At 39.1% G+C, this 20587-nt stretch overlaps 1 protein-coding gene and 1 long non-coding RNA gene across 3 annotated transcripts in view; one reads left to right on the top strand and one right to left on the bottom strand.

Annotated features, from left to right (window-relative positions):
• Positions 1-20587, top strand: part of SPOCK1 (sparc/osteonectin, cwcv and kazal-like domains proteoglycan (testican) 1) — a 279078-nt gene that overhangs the window by 171166 nt on the left and 87325 nt on the right. For both annotated transcript variants that reach the window (XM_008632635.2, XM_017732962.1), the window contains one exon: positions 14094-14226. In XM_008632635.2, the coding sequence (XP_008630857.1) occupies positions 14094-14226 (133 nt within the window). The remainder of the gene's footprint in view (positions 1-14093; positions 14227-20587) is intronic.
• On the bottom strand, positions 16346-19921 carry LOC108446416. The gene is made up of 3 exons (XR_001861573.1): positions 19062-19921; positions 17270-17349; positions 16346-17154 (listed from the first exon to the last, which is right to left on the bottom strand). It is a non-coding gene; the product is annotated as an uncharacterized LOC108446416 (long non-coding RNA).

Below are 20587 nucleotides of genomic sequence, written 5' to 3'. Positions count from 1 at the left end.
CCCTGAAAGTCTGGAGGTTTTATTCCTTTCCTTTGGTTTTAATTGGAGAAAGGATTTGATCTCTTCTTTAATTATGCCAAATTCACCCAGTAGCCTGATGGTTATGGCACTCAGCTGGCACTCAGGATTCAGAGTCTGTACTGCTGTTGTAAATAAAATCCACTCCCATGACTTCCCAGCACACCTTTGAGAAGTCAGTCAAATCAGAATGGTGCTGTCAGCACCTCCTGTCTCCATGCTATGACAAATTTATTTCATGTTAAGCTTGTGAAGAGAGTCGGTAGCTCCAATATAATTAGCTCAATTGACTCGAGTATTCAATTATCATTTGCTCCTAAAGAAAATAAAACATTATCTTTCATTATTATCTCTGGAGACAGAGTATGAATTTGCTCCTGGAAAAGTGTCCAGAGATATTTCTTCTCCTCTTTTCATTATTTGGAAGTGATCCAGCATTGCTGCTTTCATATTTTATTTCTAAAATTATAGATATTAAACATATTGTATTATGATTTCTGAAAGATGAAATCCTTTGCCTGGGTCTTCACTGGTTTCTTATGAATGCCAACTACTAAAAAACATCCCCGGTCTCCTTTCTTTTCCATTTTCTGGGACAGTATCTTTAATAAGTAATAATATTGCAAAGTAAACTTTCCCAATAGCCCTCAACTTTTCTTATTTTCTGTGCCTAGTGAAGAATAGGCAATTTCTATCATTATCTCTCTTCATACTTTTCCAGGGAAAGCTTCAGAGTGTTCTGAGGACCTCTTACTACACCTGCAGGATTTAGGATGAGAAAAAGCTCACAAATCTTGTGAACACTTAGTGATGTGATCACTCTAATTACTGCAGTGTTTTGTTTACATTTTACTTTTAACTCCAGCAGCAGAACTTGTCATGAAATAAACATTCTCTGACAGTCACTGTGCTTTTCTCCTGTCTAGGTCTTCACTTTGAAAAGAAATTATTTTGTCCCTTAGTGAGGGCTTATGTTACCTCACACATCTGAATAGACAACCTCTATACAATGTGATGCAGTTTTAAAATAAAGAACAATTTCGTACCTAGAGGCTCTTCTACAACCGTGTCAAATTCCAAAATTGTTAATTTTCCAAGAAAAGAAAATACATCCAAGGGCTAAAGCATGCTGTGCACTTCCTTGAAATCCCAATTATTTTCACTGTATTTTTATTTGTCCTTCAAACCTAAACTATAATGCAGCCAATTTTTTAAGGGAGTCATGGAAGGACTGTTACAACAGTTTTGATTTGGCTTAGAAGAGTTTTCTCCTACAGCCACAGTTCTGACCCAGACTGAATCAATAATCTGCAAATTTTTCAAGTAGCAACTCTACAAGAAAAGAATAGTTTTGTAGAGGTCTTGCTGAAGATATTTCAACTACTGAAGTTATTTCACTTCTGCAAGTAAGTCTTTACAAAGTTTTTACTAACAACATTGTTTGCACTCAACTTTAACATATTTTGTTCAGAATTAACATTCAGCCTGTCACCAATGCAGAATGCAACCTTATAACTTCAGGTTCTCTTACAATTTTCTCAATTTTTCTTCTGTTTCCCCTTTTTCTTTCTCCTTTCACTGGCAAAATTTTTGAGCCTTTCAACTTTTTCTTGCTTACTAATATTATTAAGAAACAGTGAAGTCTGCTTAGTTTTGTTATTGCAACTGCCACTGTCAGCTTTATTATGATAATATCTAGGAAAGTGTTCTTTAATATGTATGGGGAGTGACAGTTGGGAATTTTGCTTCACTGATTTATCTGGCCTCTAGCTTTGATCACCATGCAATCCATCTTCTTTTATGAAACAAAACAAACCATTCTAATTAGTTGGTTGTTACAATCAGTGATCCTCAATTGTGGAAGACTAATTAACCTTAGTAGTAAAACATAATGTGAGTTTTTTTGTTGATTTGTTTAATGAGTTAAGAAGTCAGGTGAACAGAGTTGGTTGAAAAGAGATGAAAACACTAATGAAGACTCAAACATGCTCCTCTAGTCTGGCATCCAGTCTCGTGCCTTGCAGTTCAGCAGACAGAAATACAGGAGACTTCTACATCCTCTGCTTCTTTCCTCTTCTTTATAAATTCTGTATTTGTACCTTATTGGCATTTAAATTGCTGGTTCATGTTTAATAAAAAGGACACTTCATAGTTTTGTTGCATAAATTATTCTGTCCATTATTCATTGCCCTATGTTGTAATGTGCGTGCCATTATTCTGGACAGCTTTAAATCTCTTTCAAGTCCTGTGACAGATTTTTGTAGCCTTAGCTACTCCAGTTTACCTGGAGCCCAAGACTGCCAAGCTGAATTACACCATGGTCATTCCTGCTTAGCACCTCATCCACAGTTAATTTCTTGAGCCTCTATGATTTTTCTGTGTATAAATATTTTATTTGCAACAACACTGTATCTTAGCTCAGAAATCTGGGGGTTTTGTTAATTAATTCCTTCATTAGTTCAGAAATTTTTGCTTCATTTTGAGCCAGCTGCCTGTATAACAGGTTCATAGTCCTTTTAGAAACTCAAATGGATGAAACACAATGAGAGCTTTTTTATTTCATAATGAGTTTCACCCAGCCCTCTACAGCGCACCAGAAATGTGAGTGCTGAAATGGAAACCCTGCCCTCCTCACAGCTGTGAGAACAGCTCTGACACTGACACCTCAGGATCACCATCAAGATGAGATAAATTGGCTGTAGATGCTGGGTAGGAAATACAAGCTGAAGTTTCAGTGTTGCTGATATTCAGTGTTTAGAGGGCCCTCTGCTATATTCCAAAAGGTAGAGAAAAAATTAGGATCAGTAGAGCATGAATCTGAAGCACAGTTATCAATACAAAAAACAGCCTTACAGCTGCTGTCATGCAACCCTCAGAGGAAGATTTAACCAGCCTTTGGCTTCCTTTAGATGTAAGGAAATGGGTTCATAAAGAAGGTATCTCAGAGCATGTAAATTAGTTTCCAGCTCTGGAAAGAAACAAACCCTTATTTCGTGTTTTACATTTGCAAATATGTCCTGCCCTCACCAAAAGTATTATTTACTAATTAGGCCTAAATGTAAAAGTACATTTGTACCCTAAGTAGTGTACAGACTAAAAATAAGAGAAGAATAGATTGTAAACAAGTGAAATGGGAGAATGATTGCTTAGATAATCGGAGAGAATTTAAGGAAGATACAGGACATAGCTAAATTTATGATTGCCCCTTGGACATTGTGGAAAGCAGAAGGATAATGTGCTCTGGTCTGCAGCTGGGAAGGGGGACATAGTTAAAGAACAAATCCAGATAACAAATGTGATGACAGGGGAACAGCAGCTGAAAAACAGAGAAGAAGATGTGAGAAGAAATACAGTATATTTGGTCTTGACATAGTGAGCTTCTAATGTGGACAAGATGTTCTTGAGAGGAAATAGCAATAATAGTGCAAAGAGATAGAACAATAAACCAGAGAGGACACTATAAAGTTTCTCAGACTTCCAAGGACTCAAGTGTAGAAAGGTAAGAAGACTAAACTATTCCAGGTAAAGCACCAAAATGACATCGAGGTACCATTTAGAGAGAATATAGTACTTAATATGATACATCCTAGCAGAGAGGGCAAGAACAGGTAAGAGTAGATGAAGAAATAACTGCTTCTCCAAGGGGCCTCATTTTTGAGGTTGAATGAAGCAGAGGAAAGTTTCAGAAGTAGGAGGGAAAAAGTATGAGGAAAAGGAGTTTGAGGGGGAAGAGGTCAGGGCAAAGTAGTCAAGACCGAAAGATTGGAATCAAAATGGTTAACTACAACAGTGAGTAAGAAAGGACACTGCAATTTTTTCACAATTTTATAAATTTTTCCATAAAATAGCTGACCAGATCATGGGAAAATAGGGCTAGAGGAGAAATCAAAGCCAGTCGGGTAGAAGGGAGACCACAGACTGTAGGATTTGAGAAAAGTGTTTTTTGAAGAAATGCAACAACATTTGGGGAAAAATAATAGCATTAATTTGCAGTGATAAAGAATTAGTGCAATCCCTAGATTTCTACCACAGCAGCAGAGAAATTGGAAAGAGTAAGAATGGAGTCCAAGGAATCAATAGTGAGTAACTGAAATGAAATTTGGGTGGCAAGAAGTGATGGAAAATAAGGTGGCACATCTTAAGCTTAACTGATTCCTGTGTAATAACTCAGCAGCAAAGTATTTAAATCATTTGGGTTTTTTTAACAAAACCTGTTAAAGTCCTAGGTAATGTTACGCTTTCTATCTAACTATGCCACTGATTGAGTCTTACTTTTTCACACAGTAAAATCAACTTCTGAGGAAGCAGCTGTAAAATGCTGAAACTACAAATGAGTTGCTACACTGCCTTTTAACACCACCATAACCTCCATGGTAGAGGAGCCTATGGAGTTACATGGTCAAAGAATATGGGAAGAAGGGATGGTTTGTAATGCATGGGTGCTGGACTTCATCATTCAAGGTCACAGCAAAGTGAAATCTTAAACACTCAGTGGAAGTACCTCATGAAATGAGTATCTTGCAGTTTCTGCAAGTATGTCAATTGAATTCATCTTCAAATTTTACCTAAAGGTGTGTTTCACCATGTGCTGTCCCTACTCTGGATCATGTGCATTCAGTTTGTATCATAAATTAATGGGATTATGTAAATCCTGTCTATCAGCTGGGACCTTCCTGAAGCTGTAGTCACCTTTCATTAAGATGCAGCCTCGTGTAAGATTGGTTAACGCTTCTGATGGCCTCATCTGAGAAACTGGAAATGGTATAGATATTATGAACTCCATCTCCAGCATCAAATAACCAGTCAGGCAGTGCTGAATACGGTGAGAAATTCAGCAGAATGTTCAGATGTTCATAGTACTGAGCTCTATAAATCAGCAGTGCTGAATAAGCAACAGGGGCATTAGCCTATTTAGATGCTAAAAAGGATGGGATTTTTAAATTACTCAGCTCCTCATAGTATTTATAACTGGCTCAGTTTGCATGCATTTCACTAACATTCATTTTATTCTGACATGGGAAACTGCATTCTGATTATTTCCCCAAACCTACCTTGAACAGTGGATTTTGACTACACTCTGGAGGTGGCTTTGGGTTTGATTATTTTTTTTAATTGTCTGTTGTTTGACAAGCCAATTCTATTCAGGAATCACACATTAATTCTTAGGTAATCAATGCTAATTGTAAAAATCCTCAGCAGCTTAATCTGCTGTAGCTTTCTTGAGAATTTAATAAGCATCTCTCATAATAAAATGTGTCAGAAGGGGCAAATATTTTGCTAGCACAGCTCATAACTGATTGTTTGAACCATGGTGCCAAGTATTCGCAGAACCGGAGTACTGTGCAGTTATTTTTAGAAAGAAACATTTGATTTATGGTCTTAAGAGCAAAAATTTTTACTGTATTTTTAAAATTCCTTTACTTTCTTATTCCTACCAGCAAAATGTCAATTTTTTTTGGTGAGGATTTCATGTTATTTGCCTTAGGATAAACAAAAGCAACATAATGAAGCAGAACGCAGCTGAGCTGTCTAAGGATGCTTTGAGGGGGGGTGGGGGTGCAGCGTTGATTTTTTCCCCCTGCAGTTACAAAGTGATAATAAGATTTCTGAACTTTCTTGCTTAAGAAAAAAAAAAAACAACCAACCAACCAGTCACATTTTGGGCAGTAGGGCCTTCTGGAGTGAAAAATTAAGGGTTGTGTTGCACATGGGGGAATAAATAAGGCTGGGTTGTAAATGGAACTGAAGGACATGAAGCTGAGCATGACCCCAGTGTGGGTCTGTCACCTGTTTCAGCCCATTCGTTTGTTCATCAGTTCCATTCTGCCAAACTGCTGAATGACTGTGGAGACATGAGACATTGGAGCTTCGATGGTGCTCAACTTCACAGACCTCTGCATTTGGCCAAGAGTGAGGATGGTTTGAAAGCTTTTCTATCCTCAGCTTCTGTGAGATTCATCAGTCATGTTGGGGCTTTAAAGTGTTGTTAAGTGCTGCCAAGAAATCTGCCTTGAATTTTAGCCTTACTAAGTAACCTGCACCTGTGTTTGCACAGCTATAGTTATGCAGCTTTCAACACTGGAACTAGAAATACGAGCTGTAGCAGTGAAATGGTGGGAAATGGCTGCTCTGCCAGATTTGGTGAAAACAATTTTGAACCTGTCTAATGGCATGAAACAGGGCATAGTGAGAGAGGATCAGGTTTCCTCCCCAAACAAACCTGACAGCTCGGATTAATCACACACACCATCAGCAGTTCAGCTTTCTTGGAGATCTTGGCAAGCTCTGCCAGCAGGAGGAGGCAGACCTGATCAATGCATTAGTTTAATATCAAGGTAGTCAGATCCTGGGCAGAGAAAATCTTCCTTTATCCTTTTAAAATGTATTCTTCTTTGGTAATGGGGAAAAAACCAATAAGCTGTCCTAGAAGGACAGAAAGAAGGCCAGTGCCAAAAAAAAAAATGTATTACATTTGCTGCACGCTTTAAGAACTTGGTGCCAGGTTCCTGCATCTCACCCAGCATGTGAAATCCAGGACTCAGAAGTGGCTGCTGGAGATTCCTGCAGACTGAGGAGTGGTGAATAAGATTTCAGCTTTAATTACGAACTTCCTGCTATCTCCCCTCCTCCTTTGAAATTCAAGGCACTTCATTTTCTTTTTACATAGTTTGGTGTCTGAGATTCCTTTTTATGTTAGTGGAAAAATAATGATGAAAAGGAAAATAATTCTCTTATGAAAATTCATGGGAACAGTCAGAGTTTAGAAGCTGTGTTATTTATTCAGGAAAGCACAATGACTTTTGAGAGCACTGGCATTTTATGTGTGGATTTTTTGGTTTGGTTCTTTTCCTTTGTGTACTTTGCCTGTTTTCATACCTGTGCAGCTGTTGAGCATATGTATTAGGTCGAAGAGTTGAAAATCTTTTAGAGTTTAGGTTAAAAAATAAATTGCCTATAAGCACAATAAACTGTTAGCTAAGACTGTAAGTGGAACTTTCAAACACCATTTTTATGTATTGAAATACTCAAAGGTGGAAATTGATGTGCTTCTCTAATGGCCTTAATAAACAACCTTGTCATTTTTAGTCCAGGAATAAGTAAAGCCAGGAACTAACATCTCAGAAAGATACTTGTACTGAGACCCTGTTACTGTGCAAAATTAATTGTCCTGGCAGTTTAAAAGTATCCATATTTAAATGACGTATTGTATCTGTTTAGACACAGACCTTGCTGCTTTCTGAGTAACTTTTCCACGTAGTTGCTCCTGTTGCTGGATCTCAGAAGTCACCTGCAGCAGTTGCATCACCTCAATCAAACTCGCTACAGTTTTCCTGGCCTTCTAGGCCCTCAGAATCTATGTCAGCTTTTCCAAGTTATTTCTTCCTTTAAAACACACAGAAAGTTAAAAAATAAAAGGATTCCTTCATCTTACAGGACCAATAACCCTGAGCACCCTGGGCCCCCAGGTCCTTTGTTCTCTTTCCAAAGTTGGTTGCCAGCTGGACCTAGTGGGATCCATGCAGGAATCCTCAGGGCATTTTCCCTGCAAGATGTGTCAGGGGGTGTTCTTGCAAAACATACACTATACTACAGCCTTCAACCTTCCCTACATCCAGCTAACGAGTTCCTTCTGGTATGTTGTTTCCCCCATGCTTATTTTAGAATGTCTTCTTACTGTTGGTAAGAAACAGAGGCTTGGCGCTTCCTATTCCCTTGGAAATGCATGTTTTTCATTTCATGGGAATGACACCTGGTACACTTTCACCTCAACAGCTGAGATTTTTGCTTTAACTCTTTCCTAAATTTGTCATCTCCACCTCTATCTTCTGAGTACCAGCTGCTTTCTGGGAACACTCCTGTGACTACTGGTTCTCTCTGGACAGACCTAAATCCCAAGATCAATGTCATTGTTTGAAAGAGTAGCAAGTAAGTAGAGTATCCATTTACTCTGGGGGCCAGTCTTGAATGAGTTTCATTCTGCCAGAAGGGTCCCCAGCCATCACCAAGCCCCATGGAAACCTTTGCACATCTACCAGTGGGTAGTGGCCTTTTTATTTCTTATGGCTCTTTTAAGCCAGATCTGCTCGGGAGAAGATATGAAGGCAGCTAGAGGAAGTAAAATCAGATAGCTGAAATTATTTCTTTGAATACTGAAATCAGGGAAAGTGGTACTACGTAAGTACAGTGGGATGATGCTAAAATGCAAGGTTGCATGTTATTTTTCTTTGTATCTGAAGGTAAAGGGAAATTGCTGTAATCATATGTCTGTTCTCATTTTGCAGTATTAAATAAATATTGTATTAATTAAATAAAGAGTCTGTATCAGATTCAATAGCATAGTACTTTTTTTTCTCAAGGTAATATGTGTAGACTATTTTCTTCACAGATCTTGACTGGTAGTGGCTCAAGGTATACACAGCTCTTGTGAAAAATATGAAATGTTCTAGAAATGAGGCCAAGCCCTTAACTCTACCAGAATACAAAAACGATACAAAGAGAGAAGAGAACATTGCCATTTATACTGGCAAATTTCAGGTTTGTCATTCTTTTCCTCAAGAGCAAGAGAAATAACTTATGCAAAGGAGAGATAAAAACAGGCAGGCAGTGCTGGCTTTATCTTCAGTGTGATAAGCTTCCTTCAGGGGGACATGAACAAACTCTGCATAAGGCATGGAGAAGGTACAGACAGTACATTTTAAACTGTTCCCACTGTGAATTGTTCCAGCTTCAGGAAGCCATTCAAGTTTGCTGTCAGAGCTCCTTCCAGCTTCTGGTACCAGCTCTGGTGCACTGAACTTTTCAGTTTTGTTCTAATAGAGCTTAAAATAGGCTTATGTGACTTAGGAATTTTGGTTTGATATAAGATCCAGAAAGAAAGAAGGATGGATGAAGTTAATCCTAGTCTTGAGGAATGTCTCTGTGAGAGCTATAATTTAAAACTCCAGTACACAACTCACAGACCCCCTGACACAGGTTTACCTGAAAATTGTTGCAGTGGGTGGGCCCTCCCGTGGGTGCCTAACTCAAATGTACCTTCCAGGGAACCTGCAGACCCTGAGGATGGTGAGATGACTTTTGCTTCCTGGAAGAAGTCTCTGAAAGAGACTGTTGGGAAGAGATGGCCTTTCCTGTAATCAGCCCAGCTAGGAGTGGCAATGTCAGTAAAAGTTCAGTAACACCAGTTTATCTCCATGAAATAATTTGGTTTTGTCAAGTCAGTATTTTGTACATAAGGCCTGTTCTATCAAAAAAAAATTCCTGACCGGCTCAATACTGTTCAAATAGGACCTGAAATAAGTAGTGGTATGATTTTAAGCCCAGAAAACACAATAGGTGTAAGTAATTTACAGCATGAATTGATCCAAATTCTACGTTTGTGTAACATCAATGAAACAGCAAGTTAAAGAACAAGAAGAGACAGTACCAGTCTCACTATCTGTTTACCTGATACTTTCTGTCAGAAAAAATTGTGTAACTCATTTTTTGGGGTTTTTGAGAAACTTTCTGCTCTTATTTGCAGCAGACCTTTGAAAACTCACCTAACAAAAAAGTCCTAAGGAGAAACTTCTCTTTACTGTCTGCTTCAAGCTAAAAGTTTGTCAGGACTTTCAAAACAACAGCCTGCCAAAGGAGCCTGATTTGTGATTGCACTAAATCCATCAATGCTTAATCTGCTAATTTACTCTATATGCATTTGGGAATAACTGATCTTGAAGCAGAGTAACACATTCTTGATGTTGTACATTTTCTTCGTAATGAAAAGTCTGAACAGGTGTCAAATTTAAAATTAAATGTAAATAAGTCAAACTGTAAATGTAAAGAAACAAAGCATCATTTATTTTTGCAAGTATCTTTATTCTGACCCCTGGCTTTGCCAGAAGTTATTTCCATATACCCTCTTCTGTACTGTCCCTGAAAAAATTGTTATAAGATACAGAGTTTCCCTAAATAGCTCAGCCTATGTCAACCATCAGGGGTTGGTCATGAATTAAGGCTTTGCATTTTTGGGTTTGGTTGTTGGGTTTTTTTTTTTAATCTGAGTCAATTTAAGATGTTTTATGTGACAAACTTTTGCTGAATCAAAGGCACAGTTCAAACTCCCCAGCAGGCTCTGAGTGCCCAGAACTGATGCTCCCGGCCAAGCTGGACAGGGCTGGGTGATTCCCATCCCTGGGGCTGCCAGCTGGGGTTGAGCTTCTGGTTCTCCAGGGTGCACCTGGAAGCTATAAAATCTTGAGTGGAGCCACTTCTCAAGCTTCTGAGCTCTGTTTTGCATTGCCAAGGCTTTGTGCTTGGAAGCCGTATGCTGACATGCAGGTGTCTGTGGCTTTGGGGCTCTGGCTGCCCTGAGGTGCCATGTACCATCCTGGCATCTGGCTGGTGGCATCTGCAAAGCCTGAGGCACTCTCCCTGCTCCTGTGCAAGCCAGGCAGATGTCAGCTCACTGTATTGTCGCAGTATGTGCTGAGCAGTGTGTCCGTGTAAAGAGTAATGAACTTGAGTCACTGTGCTTTCCCCCTGTGTGAACTGTGAATGCTTTAAACCGCTGAAATTTCTTTATGTATTAAAAAGCCAAGAGGCTGAATTCTGTGAAACTTACCAACTCCATAATTCTTCTGCCTTTTGGTGCATTAGTTCACCAGTCTGCAAAGCAAAAGCAGGCAGGGTTTGCCTATAAGTCTTAATACTTGACCAAAACATTCATGTGTTCCAGCTTCTGGAATAGTGAAAATAGTAGTAGATCCTTTCAACTCCAAGTTTTAAAGCAGAATTAAAGTTGGCTTGCTTCTGACATATTTATTCTAAACCAAGATGATTAGCATAGCAGAGCATTCCCAGAGTATGTGAATGTGCACTTCCATTGAGAGGGGATTTGCTGGCTGGCTGCTTATGGCAGCCAGTGTTCTTGTCTAGGTTTTAATTTGTTTGTTTGGATGTTTGATGTGTTGTTAGGAGTTACAGGATTGAAAAGCTTCCAAAAGTCCTATCCAGCCTCTCAAAATACGACTGCAGAAAAAGACATGTTTGTTTTTGGAAAAGAGATGTTCATTTTACAAGATAGGTGCTCAGCCTTAGTTTTGGTGGGGGTGTGGAGTATGGGTATCTGGTTAAAACTTTCAGCTGTTGCTCACTTGGCCAAGCTGACAAAAATTACTTTTGACTGGCTTCAAATACAGTGGCACTTTGCACTATCATTTTGGAAAAAATGTATTAATTTTTGAAAGCCAGACTGTTTCTTGCAACAAAAATGATTGGTGTACTACCAGTTCCATGCACCTGCAGGAGTGAGGGAGCTGCAGGTTTCTTGCAGCATTCCCTGCCTCATTACACACATTATCTGAAGCACTACTAAAATTGTTTCATTTTTGATTCACGTTAGTGAAATGCTTTGAGATCTACTACACAGGGAATTCTTGTTACTAAATATCATTCTTTCAGAGAGTAAACTTCCTTTTATTATCAGAAGAAGATCCTGAAGATGAATGTGGGGGTTAGGAAGAGTAAATGTTTCCTTCATTGTCTGCAGGCAAAACACAGCAAATCGGGCTCAGGTGAAACCATTCTGGTCCCAGCTGAGGGGACACACCAGACTTGGTGTTGTCTTCCAGGCAGCTGCTGTGAGAACAGAGCTCAGGCCTAAGGCTGTGTGTGTTCTTTTTACTCTCAGTAAAGTGATGGAAAGGGCCACCAGGCTCCCTGAGCTGCTGGAATGGCTTGAAACAATCAACTTTAATTACTTCTTTTTTTTATTTATTTAAATGATGATGGAAGAGTGAAAAACATCATCGGCTCCAGAAGAATTTTCCAATAGGAACTGGCTTTGCAATATGAATCTAAGCAGCCCAGTCCTGAGTGGACGTTTCTTTTAAGGTTATAGTGTAGAATACCTGATGAAGTGTGGTCCACAAATGCTCTACAATCTGTTTTATACTTGCCACTCAGATCCTGTGATTTGTTAGTCATCAGTCTAGCTAAGAACTGCAATATATTTAATTTTGATGAGGTGCTCGTTAGTTCACTCACTCCTCTCCATCCTCCACGCTTCATGGCTGATGGCTTTGATGGTGATGGCACTAAATCACACCCTTCAAGTTTAGCATTTCTTAGCCATTTTTCTATAACTAATCGGAAAATGTTCTTCATAACAATTTTATGTATAGCAAAGGATCTATCTTTTGAGATTGTGGAAATTAAAGTCAGTGAAAAGGTAAAAGGTCTGCTTTGTGCTATGACCTTCTGCAGTCTCCAGAGGAGAAGCACAGCTCCTTTCGCACTTGCCTCCAGACTCTGGTCATCAGTATCTACAGTACGACATTCAAACATATTTTTGACTCTGAGTTTGTGCATTGTCAGAAGTGCAGGGCTGTAAGTAAAGTAAATGAGGAAACTTTCCTGTCAAGCTGAAAAAAAACAAAAGTCATGCCCATAATCCTAAGAGTTCAAGAAAATAAGATATTCATTACATGTTGATAACAAAGCATGGTTGGGGGCTGCAGAGAAATCAGTTACTCTGGAAAACTTAAATAAACAGTTTGTACAACCTCAGCATAAGAGATCAGATCCACAGAGCTACTTTAGGGGGTTCAGAGCTAAGTAACCAACTATCCACAGCATTTAGGCGTCTGGTATAATGGTACCTTTGTGAGGCAGAATGCATCTGAAACAGGGAGTGCTGCTCTCTGCATTAGGGAGACTTCTTAAAATAACAAGGGAATTTCATCTTAAATACTTAGCTTCTGTTTTCATAGTTCATTATATCATGATTGGATTCCTTCTGAGGACACAATCTTCTTAGTAGTAGGTTCATCTCTGGCAAAGGTTAGACTTGAGGAAAACTGGGACTGAGATGAAAGAACAGAATTTATATTATTTAGCAGCTGAATATGTCATTACATCAGAGTTGGCAAGTTGCAAGCTGTAGTGAAATTCCTTTAAAAAATATCTGTATATATTTTTCTAATGCTGTGATAAAGCCATTCAGCAGCACATTGAAATGTGTTTCTAGCTGAACTGTTATATCTTTTTTTCCTGTGGTACAAGAACAGATGGCAGTTATTTTTCTACCAGTCTCCAGCAAAACTGCTGCGATGCTTTGCCTTCCCTTGTAAATGCTTTCAAGTGAAAGACAAGTACACATGACCAAAATGAATCTGCATTGTTCCACTGGATTGGGGTTTCTAAAGCAAACTTCTTATCAGTTTACAACATTAGGCTGGCAATAATTACTTAATGTCCTCTCAGTCAAGTAGTTCATTATGACAGGAAAATGAGCCGTTAGTCAGAATCAATGGCACGTGTTTTGCAGTAAGTTTTTGGAGCAGATGTCTTTTTTTATAGACATTTTTAATGCAGTAATTGAGTATTCTGTGACTTGAAAACAATGGCAGTCACTCCCTAGGGGCACACATTGGTGGATTTGGAGATGCTCTCTGTGACTTTATGACATTCCTGGGGGGACTCTGATTGATCTGAGAACCTCAGCTGATTGTTCAGTAGCTGGTATGTCAAGAGGGCTCCTGCCCCTACAGTGACAAAAGTGCTTAGTGAGTCTATACATTTTTATAAGCACAGTATAAATTGCAATGTTTTTTTAAGGATTTAGCTTTAAAATCATTGCTACTTTAGCAGTAGTTTGGCAGCTCTGAGAAGGCCTGGTGAAAATGTCTCTAAATACAACCTGGTGTAATGTTGCCTGCATCACCAGAATGCTGTGTAGCTCAAGAAATGATGTATTCTGAAGTGAAATCATTTGTAGTTATAAATCTAAATGAAACCACCAAGTGTTATAAATCTAGAGCTGCCTACCAACTTATGACTTTTTAGATTGCCTGCTATAATGTGCCATATTATAAAAGCATTGTTAGGAGCTGTGTTTAATTTACTTGCTTTAAATTATGGTTTAGTAGACTTGGCAGTGCTGGTTTAATGGTTGGACTTGATGATCTTAAAGGTCTTTTCCAACTGAAATGATTCTAAATTAATGCTGTACTGAAAATCCAGCTGTATTCAGAGAAGTTCTAATTCTTCTGTTTTATACAAACTTTCCAACAACCGTGGTGTGTCTTATTTTACAGCCTTCGACAAAAGAAAGGCAACTTGGCCCAGAAGCACTGGGCTGGAGCAGCCAACATAGCAAAGTGCAAGCCCTGTCCCATGGCACATTCCAGCGCTGTCTGCGGCTCCGATGGACACACCTACACCTCCAAGGTAAGCTCTGCCTGGGGCCTGAGCTCCCATCAGCAGAGCTCAGCCGGGATGCCGGGTGAACATTAAATACCCTTTGTTATTAGGCAGTGTTAAATTACACTCTTTGTTAATCTAGAAATATTTCTTTGTGTAAAAAATACTGAAAAATGTAGTTTTTTCCACGTTGGACAAACAGCAAATCAGAATGCCAAATCACAATCCTGCAACTTTCCTGATTCATCTTGCTCTAAATATCTTGTTCTCTTAATGAAGTAGAACAGTTTTGATATTGATGATGCAACTGAAAAACAGCTATCATTTGATGAGATTGGCTTGTTTAGACAAGAGGATTTGGGGATAGTTCTTTTTTTTTAAGACTTGCTCTCCAAATCATAAAATAACTTAGCAGAATCTTTCTTCAGTGATAGATTTATTTTTAATTGTTTCTTTTTTTCCAGACTGCATGGGTAACATTACAATTCATTTAGCCTGGGGTTTTAATAGGCTTGTGTGCCAGATGCAGCATATATGGTACCATAAAAAAATTCCCATAACCCAGTGGGGATAAATTGACTCATTGTTATACTGAAAATACGATCACCTTAGGGCTTGACTCAATAAAAGAAAACGTCTTCACAGCCATTCAGCATTCCAGATCTCCCATTGGCAAATAAAGCCTTCCATGTCTTGGATACATGTCCCAAAAACAGCACTTCAGGCACTGGAAAGCATGTTTTGGGAAATACCCTTAAGGTTCTCTTATCTTCACGTATGCAAAGTAATGTTTGACAGGCAGTAAAACTACCTTTTAAAATCCAGAAATAGCCTTCACAAAAAAAACTCCTGTCCTGGGTTGCAGTGTATTCTATTACCATCCTCATGAGCTGTTGAAACCAGGTGGGGCAGTGTTTCCTTGCCTCCTCCCCCCGGACTGTCTTTCTGTTAATGAGCCCATCAACGCCTGGCCTCATGACTCATCATCCCATTGTAAGATGCTCCACCCAGGGGGAGGAACCAAGCATTCCATCCTGGATATAATCTGAGATTCCCAACACCACAGACACCCTTTCCACTGGGTTCCCAGGGGACAGGAGTTACACAGCCACCACTGGACCTTCCGAGGAAGAGCAGCCCCTTCTATAGGATCACTGCTTTGACAGAGCCATCGCACCTGCCCTGCTCACACAGTTCTTTACATATATATATATATATATATATGTAAAGAACTGTTATTCCTATTCTTCATATCTCTGCCTGAAAGCACCTTAAATTCGAAATTATAATAATTCGGAGGGAAGGGGGTTGCATTTTCCATTTCAAGGGAGGCTCCTGCCTTCCTTGACAGACACCTGTTTTTCAAACCAAGACAACTCCCCAACAAACAAACAGGAAAATAAAGCTATCAGGCCAAAAATTTCTCTGCTGCAATGTGACGGTGACGATGCAGCTACATTATCTTATCAGCTGGGCAGCTTGAATTCTCCACTTAATAATGGACACAAACATTAAAATGCTGCCATGCCTTGGTCATTTCAGCTTCTCTCCTGTTCTTGCTGAAGGATTTGCATGGCCAAAAAGGAGAAAGTCAGAGCAGAAACTGTCATCTGTGCACTCAGACTGGAGGAGAAATAGCCACATGTTGCCTGTTAAACAAGTTACTTTAATACTCTCTAGGAGTGTGTACTGCAGTAGTTTAGCTTTGTTATTTATGGTTAAAATGGGTTCATTATAAAACCAACCTTTTCTGTCTGAACTCTTGAGTCCATAAGACATCCTGTAGTAAACAGATTTCATTTAATAATCTTGTCATGCTGTTAACTCATTTCTGTGCATCTTACCTGCATCTCTGTTAGCTCCAAGTGGGTTTTCGGCCTTCTCTATTTCTCACCATAAGATCTAACTGATTTTCATCAGACGTTCTGCCAATGTTATAAACTCACCAAGCTATTGTGGTTATGATATAAGCCTGACAGCTATAATAAAGACATGAAGCATTTCCTGGTGCTGACATGTTTGGCTGTCAAAGACACACCTCCCAGAAGTTTCCTGTTTGAGTTTTGGAGTTATTTTCAAAGGAGATCTTTTAAAGATTTATTCTGAAACAACTTTGTCTCATCTTTATTTATTGGATGTTTTACTATCAATTGTTCCTGTCCTAGCAAAATTAAATTCTTTTTTTTTTTTTTTTTAGAAGACAAATTTTGGTAAATGAGCTGAAAATACTTGAGGGAGAGCATTAAAATAAAATAATATATGTTAGTGTCCTAACAAATGAAGTTTTTATGGTCAGGAATGATCATGGGTGTCTGGTATCCTTTACAAAGAGAACATACTGCTTCCCTCAAATTCACTGTTAGATTTCACCAGACAATGTGATCTCTTTTTCTTGCCTTTAGGTCACTAAAATCAAAGCTTTCTCAGTAGTTTTCTTTCACATGCCAGTGCTGTTGGCAGGTATTACTTCTGGCCCTGCAGTGCTGTCATGTGCTAGTATGAACTGTGAAAATGCAACAAGGTGGACTCGAGTGCAGGCACTGCTCTATGCAGGGACGTGTTGGTACATGGCTCTGCATTCCGGCGTTGTGAGCATGCAGTGACAAGCTGGCCAAATGAGCAGATTCTTGCTAAGCTTGTAAGCAAAAGATGGAGAGTGGCCACTAAGTTTCAAGGGGAAGAAAATCTTCTGAAAGTGTATACTGGGCTTCCATTGGTGCTGGCAGCCAGGTGGGACACACAGACACAGCAGCAGTTCATCCTTCCTGGCTCCAGGGCAGTTTGGCTTCTCCTGCAGGCACAGCAGGGGCTGAGGTGGGAGATGGGCTTTGGGCTCCCAGTTTCTGGCCTGGCAGAGCAGCATCAAAGTGTTTCTGTAATGACCTGGGGCTGCCATCCTACAGCAGCAGTCATGTTTGTACCAGGGCTGGCCCTTTCCATACTTCGAATTGTTATCTGAGGAAAAAATGAATGAAAAGGAAATGACACAGCAGAAGTGTGACTGACTGATGAAATGCAGATTGGGTGTCAATAAATGCACAGTAATTCACATTAAGAAATACATACATACCAAATATACATCTCACAGGCGCTCACTTAGCCATTTGATCCTGGAATAATTCCAGCTGTTTCTCAGGAGACATTGTAGACCTAGAGGCAAGAATTTCTTGACAAAATTGAGGAAAGTCAACCAAATCAATAATGCAAGGATCATAAGGGAAAAAAATAACAAAAGATAAACTAAAGCTCCATGTTTGAGCTTAGTGGTTGATGTAGACAGAGATTCAGGATGTTTAACTTTAATCTTGCAGTTCCACCAAAGACATGGAAGCCTTCGGCCCCACAACTGATTTATTGAGGGCTAGTTAAAGGAATCTTTCTTCTCTTTAATCTTCCATTGGAACTATTCAGTGGTGTTGATTTCCAACACAACAACAAATGGTAAAATGTTAAAAATTATGAAAATGCCATGCCCATATCCTGTGCTGCAATGATTTAAGTGTCACCCAAACTATAGAAGACACAAGGTAATGAGAACTTTGATTGCTCTTAAATTGATTTAGCTTCCCGTGTGGTAGTTGTACTGCTTAAAAAATCTCACCACCCTTTAGGCATTAAACCTTTCTGGTTCTTTTTCTGAAGTCTTCCAAACTTGACCTGGATTATTTTATCTGCTACACTGATGAAGTGCTGAAGTGCTGACGTGGAAATTGATAAGCCTGTTAGGCTGTAGTGTGTGGTGGGGTTTTTATTGCTCTAGTTTTGTTTCCAGATGTCAAACTAATTCTTCTAAGCAATGGGATTATTCAGTTACACCAATAATTCAGCACTTCTGCCTGACAAAATTTGAGCACAGATGTGGCCTGTATGTACTCAGTCCCTTTACCTTGTTTTCAGCAATTGAAAAATGAGTGGTTTTTGAACTTGCAAAATTTGTTCCTATTTCTGGAAACTTTAAAACCTCCCCATCACCCTTTTCCATGAGCTTTGGACTCTAAGGGGTTTAGGTTTATCAAAGATAATATCACTGATTTTTTTTTTTTTCTAGTTACTGCTTGAAATGCAGGTGCTTTAAAATGAACACCATCTCTCACGTAATAACTTTGTACAAAGAAGTTTCCTGGGTATAACAGCTCTATTTAATATTGTGACAATACAAAGCACTTCCATAGGTTATTACAGTCAGAGTTTTCAAAGCTCTTTAAAGTACTAATGAATTAAGCTTATGAGGTACGTAAGCCCTGTAAAGAGCTCGATGTAATTAGTTAATGTTTTTGTGAGCAACACATTAAGAAGAATAACTTTGTAGCTGTCAGTTTTACAGAAACTTTAATTAAGCTTGTTAATAAAGCAATTACCTGAACATGACGATGACTGTACTTAACTAGTCAGAAAATGAAAATTAGGATGAGCTTAAATTACAAAACATACCACCTCAATGACTAATGGTCCCTTCAAAGATGGAAAGGTACATTGGCATAATTATGTTTCTAATTAGGTACATTGTTGTTCTGCAAATTTTAATTAAATCATTGTGAACTAATTAAGTCCATGATCATGTCTCTTTCTGTTTGAAAATGTAAAAATCACTTCCTGTTGTCATAACATTAGGTAATAAATTTGATATTAAGGGATGTACAAGAAAAAAAAATTTCCAACAATCTCGAAACAGAAGAAAAAAACCCGACCAAAATAATGAGACACTATTAGTTAAATGTGTGCAGTGTGAGGGCTGCTACATTTAATTAAGAGGAATATGTATGCAGAAGCACAATTAGCAAATACTTGTTAAAGTGTCTAACTGTTGAGTATTTAGTGCAATGTGGTTTGGTTTTTCATAGTCCAACTATTGACTGCATTACCTGTCCTTGAGCTCTGGGGTGCTGCTCTTCAGCTTTGCTTTTGCACTGCTTTTCCTCTCTCTGGGAGGGATGACTTGGCCTCTCCTGATGGAAAACAAGATACTCAGCAAGCGTTAAGACTTCTTGTGTCCCCAGTTAGAGGAAAAATTGGATTAAATTCTCTGTTAACTTTTAGCTTTGGTCTGGTTTTGTAAGGGAAAATTAAGGAAATAAGAGAGGAGTTGAGGGAAAAGAACGTGAGATACAACAGGATATGGTTAAAGAATTGCATGGGGAAGGAAATCAAGTCATCCTTTTGCATCTGCTCCTTGTATACATTTTAAAGATTGTTGGTGGGAGGTACAAGAATAAATTATTCTTTCATATACCTCTTTGTGGAAATTGATAGATTTTATGTGATGTGACCATTCTGAATGAATTTTCTACAGGAAAAATATTTTACAGCATTGTAACTACTTCCTTATTCTATTAGCAAATTGTTGACATTGATCCCTATTTTGTTATTTGACTCCATGAGTTGCAGGGGGGTTCCTAACTGCAGCAATACATCTGGCATGAGGCTTTTAGCAGTACTGACTTTATTCTCCCAAATAACCCCTGGGAAACTCCAGAGGACTGTGGGAGAACTAGGGTTGGCCTGATGTTGAGTACCTTTGTACATCCCCCATTTGACTCTGGCACATCTGGCTACTGCATTCCCATGAGGTAGATGTTTCCTCAGCCTGTGCTCTGGGCCAGTGAGACTCGAGTTGTGTAATCCAAAAGCTGTGTGAAGCTGTTATTGAATAATTGTAGTGGTTTGGTCCAAAATACTCATTACTGTTTATCTGCTGTGAGATAAGAATTAGGAGAAATGCAAAGCAGGCACCAAACTTGAAAGAATATAAAGAAGTTTATTAACAGACCTAAAAGAAGAAAAAAAAAAATTATACCACCTTCAGAACTCTCCTCCTCCCCCCACCTTCCTCCCTTCTCCCACTGACAATGTGAAAAGACAACCCTTAAGATGTTCAGTCTGTTTACCACTGCCATAATAACCTTGTTCAGTCCATTTAGAAAGAGAAGTCTCTTCTTGCTCATGCTATGAAAACATTATCACAACGAGACAGCCGCCCACTTCCAAATATTGTTCAGTCCATTTAGGAAGAGGAGTCTCTCTGCCTGCGTGTGAGTCCTTTCCCCCGACTTGCAGCTTTTCCCGCAACTGCTTTCGAGGGTCCACTCTTGAAGTTTTTTGGGGTACAATTTTAAGGTTGAGCCGTTCAGAAACAAAAACAGAGGCCCTTCTCCTTCCCTGGGAGCAAAGGGTCTTCATCATCTTCATCGTTAGGACTATCTCTGGGAGCATCTCTAGGAACTGAGGTTTTCTCCTTTCCCATTTGGAGCAAAAGTCCTCATCTGGTTCATCTCTAGGGACTGAGGTTTTCTCCTTTCCCGTTTGGAGCAAAAGTCCTCATCTGGTTCATCTCTACGGACTGAGGTTTTCTCCTTTCCCATTTGGAGCAAAAGTCCTCATCTGGTCCATC

Source organism: Corvus brachyrhynchos, unplaced genomic scaffold (genome assembly GCF_000691975.1).
Source record: "Corvus brachyrhynchos isolate BGI_N302 unplaced genomic scaffold, ASM69197v1 scaffold54, whole genome shotgun sequence".
In the NCBI taxonomy this organism is placed as follows: domain Eukaryota; kingdom Metazoa; phylum Chordata; class Aves; order Passeriformes; family Corvidae; genus Corvus; species Corvus brachyrhynchos.
The sequence above is the reverse complement of the archived record's forward strand: the minus strand, read 5'-3'. Positions and strand labels throughout refer to the sequence as shown.